The sequence below is a fragment of the Bombina bombina genome, chromosome 3 (assembly GCF_027579735.1).
Source record: "Bombina bombina isolate aBomBom1 chromosome 3, aBomBom1.pri, whole genome shotgun sequence".
Lineage (NCBI taxonomy): Eukaryota > Metazoa > Chordata > Amphibia > Anura > Bombinatoridae > Bombina > Bombina bombina.
In genome coordinates, this window is record NC_069501.1 from 533,254,531 (window position 1) to 533,260,530 (window position 6,000).

The window sequence follows — 6,000 nt, forward strand, 5'->3', positions numbered from 1 at the left end:
GATGTACGTGCCGTATTCCAGCTTGGCTGGTAAGGGGCAGGTTAAGACTTCTTTGAAATTTATTTGGTTCTATTTTGTCCAAATTTATTTGATTTTATTCCAGTAAGGCTAACACTTTCTTTAAGTGTGTTTCTGTCCTATATATTTTGGATACTGTTGAAGCATGGCTGGGCACCCATGGGGTTCAAGCGCTGCTCAGACCTGGAATCTTCTGGGGTATTTCTTCCAGTTCCTTTTTTAGGAACTGGGTTTTGGAGTTTTATTCAAACTATTCTGCCTTTTTATGGTCACTGATAGCATTATTTGTTTTCATTAGATACAATAAATACATATTTTTCATTTTTCTGTTTTCATTCAGATTATTTCCTGAGGATGCGGAATCTCATATGATTCACTTTGCTCTTCAGGACATAGTTAGAGGATCTTTTTTTCAAAAGTTCTTGATTCCTCACGTAAGGGTCACCTTTTTTAGGTTTCCAGATGGTTTATGTCACTGTCTTTGTCTCTATCGGACAAGGGACAATTTGTATTGGGTTCCGTCTGTCGGTACCTTTAGTCTCTATTATTTCCTTCAGTTGCTATATATGCATAGAAGTTTTAACAGCATTGGATTAAATTCCCTTTGCTCATTTTCAATGGAAAGATCCTTTCCAGCTTTTTATGAGTGTTGTTTCTTCAAGAACATGGTTGGAGGATCAATTAACCAATCAGTTTGTTGATTCCTCAGACAAGAGTAACCTTTTTTAGGTTTCCAGATAGATTCAGTGTCCATGATTCTGTCTCTGTCGGACAAGAGACGTCTGAATTTGGTTTCAGCTTATCGAAACCTTCAGTCTCAATCATTCCCTTCGGTAGCTTTATGCATGGAAATTCTAGGTTCTTATGACTGCTGCATTGGACGTGTTCCCCTTTGCTCATTTTCACATGCGACCTCTTCAGCTCTGTATGCTGAACCAGTGGTGCAAGGATTATACAAAGATATCTCATTTAATATCTTTAAAACCGATTGTTCGACACCCTCTGACGTGGTACAGACCACCATCGTTTAGTTCAGGGGGCTTCTTTTGTTCTTCCAACCTGGACTGTGATCTCAACAGATGCAAGTCTGACAGGTTGGGGAGCTGTATGGGGGTTTCTGACAGCACAAGGGGTTTGGGAATCTCAGGAGGTGAGATTTCCAATCAACATTTTGGAACTCCGTGCAATTTTCAGAGCTCTTCAGTCGTGGCCTCTTCTAAAGAGAGAGTCGTTCATTTGTTTACAGACGGACAATGTCACAAATGTGGCATATGTCAATCATCAAGAGGGACTCACAGTCCTCTGGCTATAAAGGAAGTATCTCGAATACTTGTATGGGCGAAATCCAGCTCCTGTCTAATTTCTGTGGTTCATATCCCAGGTATAGACAATTGGGAAGCGGATTATCTCAGTCGCCAAATGCTACATCCGGGCGAATGGTCTCTTCACCCAGATGTATTTCTTCAGATTGTTCAAATATGGGGACTTCCAGAAATAGATCTGATGGCTTCTCATCTAAACAAGAAGCTTCCCAGGTATCTGTCCAGATCCAGGGATCCTCAGGCGGAAGCAGTGGATGCATTGTCACTTCCTTGGAAATATCATCCTGCTATATCTTTCCGCCTCTAGTTCTTCTTTCAAGAGTGATTTCCTAAATTCTAAAGGAGCGTTCGTTTATTCTGCTGGTGGCTCCAGCATGGCCTCACAGGTTTTGGTATGCGGATCTTGTCCGGATGGCTCCTTGCCATCCGTGGACTCTTCCGTTAAGTCCAGACCTTCTATCACAAGGTCCTTTTTTTCCATCAGGATCTCAAATCCTTAAATTGAAGGTATGGAGATTGAACGCTTGATTCTCAGTCATAGAGGTTTCTCTGACTACGTAATTAATACTATGTTGCAGGCTCGTAAATCTGTATCTAGGATGATATATTATCGAGTCTGGAAGACTTGCATTTTTTGGTGTTTTTCTCATCATTTTTCTTGGCATTCTTTTAGAATTCCTAGAATTTTACAGTTTCTTCAGGATGGTTTGGATAAGTTTTGTCTGCAAGTTCCTTAAAAGGACAAATCTTTGCTCTTTCTGTTCTTTTTCACAGAAAGATTGCTAGTTTTCCTGATTTTTATTGTTTTGTACAAGCTTTGGTTCGTATAAAACTTGTTATTAAGTCAATTTCTCCTCCTTGGAGTTTGAATTTGGTTCTGGGGGCTCTTCAAGCTTCTCCGTTTGAACCTATGCATTCTCTGGACATTAAATTACTTTCTTGGAAAGTTTTGTTTATTTTGGCCATCTCTTCTGCTAGAAGAGTTTCTGAATTATCTGCTCTTTCTTGTGAGTCTCCTTTTCTGATTTTTCATCAGGATAAGGCAGTGTTGCGAACTTCTTTTAAATTTTTACCTAAGGTTGTGAATTCTAACAACATTAGTAGAGAAATTGTAGTTCCTTCATTATGTCCTAATCCTAAGTATTCTAAGGAGAGATCATTGCATTCTTTGGATGTAGTTAGAGCTTTGAAATATTATGTTGAAGCTACTAAGAATTTCCGAAAGACTTCTAGTCTTTTTGTTATCTTTTCCAGTTCTAGGAAAGGTCAGAAGGCCTCTGCCATTTCTTTGGCATCTTGGTTGAAATCTTTAATTCATCATGCTTATGTCGAGTCGGGTAAAACTCTGCCTCAAAGGATTACAGCTCATTCTACTAGGTCAGTTTCTACTTCCTGGGCGTTTAGGAATGAAGCTTCGGTTGATCAGATTTGCAAAGCAGCAACTTGATCTTCTTTGCATATTTTTACTAAATTCTACCATTTTGATGTGTTTTCTTCTTCTGAAGCAGTTTTTGGTAGAAAAATACTTCAGGCAGCTGTTTCAGTTTGATTCTTCTGCTTATAATTTCAGTTTTTTTCATTATAAGATTTAAACTTTGTTTTGGGTGTGGATTATTTTCAGTGGAATTGGCTGTCTTTATTTTATCCCTCCCTCTCTAGTGACTCTTGCGTGGAAGATCCACATCTTGGGTAGTCATTATCCCATACGTCACTAGCTCATGGACTCTTGCTAATTACATGAAAGAAAACATAATTTATGTAAGAACTTACCTGATAAATTCATTTCTTTCATATTAGCAAGAGTCCATGAGGCCCACCCTTTTTTGTGGTGGTTATGATTTTTTTTGTATAAAGCACAATTATTCCAATTCCTTATTTTTTATGCTTTCACACTTTTTTCTTATCACCCCACTTCTTGGCTATTCGTTAAACTGATTTGTGGGTGTGGTGAGGGGTGTATTTATAGGCATTTGAGGTTTGGGAAACTTTGCCCCTCCTGGTAGGAATGTATATCCCATATGTCACTAGCTCATGGACTCTTGCTAATATGAAAGAAATGAATTTATCAGGTAAGTTCTTACATAAATTATGTTTTTTCACAGATAAAGGATAGCAACAACAGTGGGTAATTTTATACTTAAATTATTTCACACATAGCTCTACACATAGTTTACTTACATGAGACTATTACTGCAAAATAATATATCCATAATCAAAACATATATGCTTAGTCAATGAAAATGCTGCAGGTTTTGAAGTCAGCTTAGGTTAACCCTTTCTGGGTTGGGTGAAATTCAGTCATTGTGTCAGGATACTCTTTTAAATAAGTTGGAAGCCCTACAGCCCTACCTACCTCCCAGCCCCACTGGGAAGTTGATATATGCTGCTAAATAAATAATTATTCTTTAGACCGTATTGCAGTATTCACATTTTTAGTATAAGAGGCTGTTTTGGACATGCAAAAGCAGCTATTTCCAATGTGAAAATAGAGATAGAAGGGCTATTTGTAAACAATTAAATACTCCACAGCAACTTAAATGGATAATTGGAAAACACATTCAAGGGGAGAGAACTTTATAGTACAGTGTGCTGTTCTGGAAAATTCTAATGAAATTGGTACCTCTGGCATTTTTCTCTGCCCTTTCTATAAAAGCTTCCATATGATTCTTGGGTACATTTCTGGAGAAACCCAGAACACACTCTCAGAAGGTGGTGTAAAACACCAGAAGCCGACAAATGCATGAGTTGGGTTTTATTAATAAGGAAAATAAAATCGCTATATTTTAGTAAACATTGCTCATTTGCAATATTTAAAACTGATTTTAGGGACCTTTTGTCCGTTTTTAATGCAACAGACTATGCATGCCTTGCCTTTTTTTTGTGTAATTCAAGCTCTTTTGATACCCTTCCCCACAGGATCTTGTTAGCCGAATGCTGCATGTGGACCCTCATCGGCGGCTCACAGCCCGTCAAGTTCTACAACATGAGTGGATCACAAAGAGAGATCTTTTACCTCAAAGTCAACTCAGCCGACAGGATGCCCATCTAGTTAAGGTATGGTTACCATCTTTAGTCTTCCTTTCTTCCATTATATGAGGTGCTAGAGAAAAATGCAAACTATGTAGGGTGATGTGTGTATCCTCTCCACTCTTACAACTGTGGCCTTTTACTTCTACAGGGGGCCATGGCTGCCACATACTCCGCCTTAAACAGCTCCAAACCAACTCCTCAACTCCAGCCAATCAAATCATCCATCCTTGCACAGAGGAGGGTCAAGAAACTTCCCTCAACTACACTTTAGCAAGTGTCCTACTCTTCGCTGGGGAACTGTATCCCCTCTGCACACAAACTGATGATGGGACCTTGCCATGGTGAGACATCCTCTCACCTACCTATTGCCCTGTTCCTGTGACCACACAAGACTGTGAGCAACTTTATTATGGTTTGCAAGGATTATACCAAACTCTGTATCTGACCCATGTGCCTCACAGGGTGAGCAGAGACACCAAAAGGGTTTAAGGGTTCTTTTGTTTTTTTTGGCAGAATATAATGAAACCAAGCAAATCTGAATGTATCCTTCCTGGGGAAAGCTGCCCCTTACAAAGTGCTCAGAATGATTTCCTCTTGTGACTCTCCACTCCAACGCTTGCCTATGTACATTGATCTCAGGGTTGTTTACCTGTCCCTCTGTGACAGAAGGGGGAACATCTTTAACACAATCGTGAAACAAAGGGAAACAATTATGATTCTTAATTAACCTCTGCGCTAATTCAGCATTCATCTTTTAGAATCATTTTGGACAGGTCCTGGGTTTTATTGTGTACCTATTGTTTTTCTCTGTGTACATATTCTTTCTAATATATGCACACTTTCATACAAATGTCTAGTCTTGCGTGCCTCCCCACCCCTTCATTTGGTACATTGCCTGTTTGATGTCTTTATACAACCAAGGGCTGCCATACTCACTGTGAGCGACATAAAGTGTCCAGAGAGCACTTGGCTTACGGCAACCAGAGACTCTGCACAGACAGCTCTTGATTACTCCTCTTTCCTTTCCAGAGGTGCTCAGCTGGAAAGAATATGAGACTGTGGTGGTCTCAAGAAATCCAACTTTTACTGTAATAAGAATAAAAGCTGTTAATCCAGAGTGGTTTGTTTTGTGAGCTGTGAATCTCCCAACAGCATTCATGTTTCTAATAAATGGTAATGTGTGCAATGGTGCAAGGTACGAAGACTGTATCTGGTAGTTGATATTATCTATATAATCTATCTATCTTTCTTCAGAACAAAAATGAAACTCAACCTTCCATGTATATATGCAAAAAAAAAAAATCTGGAGTCCTCCAAAATAACGTGAAACAGCACTGGTGCCCTGGAATTTTTTTGCAAATAGAGGTTTATTAAAAAAATAAACTACTTTAAAAAATGCACAATTAAAGGGACAGTCTAGTCAAAATTAAACTTTCATTATCTAGATAGGGCATGCAATTTTAAACAACTTGCAAATTTACTTTTATCAAATTTGCTTTGTTCTCTTGATATTCTTTGTTGAAAGCTAAGCCTAGGTAGTTTTGTAGGCTAATGTCTAAGCCCTTGAAGGGCGCCTCTTATCTCAGTGTATTTTATTAGCTTTTCTCAGTTAGACGGTGCTAGTTAATGT

The 6,000-nt window shown here is 38.8% G+C and overlaps 1 protein-coding gene across 3 annotated transcripts in view; it reads left to right on the forward strand.

Moving 5' to 3' along the window:
• Positions 1–5,568, forward strand: part of RPS6KA1 (ribosomal protein S6 kinase A1) — a 562,802-nt gene extending 557,234 nt beyond the window's left edge. For all 3 annotated transcript variants that reach the window (XM_053706981.1, XM_053706983.1, XM_053706982.1), the window contains 2 exons: positions 4,257–4,394; positions 4,519–5,568. In XM_053706981.1, the coding sequence (XP_053562956.1) occupies positions 4,257–4,394; positions 4,519–4,641 (261 nt within the window). In that variant the 3' untranslated portion in view covers positions 4,642–5,568. The remainder of the gene's footprint in view (positions 1–4,256; positions 4,395–4,518) is intronic.
• Positions 5,569–6,000: the final 432 nt, after the last annotated feature.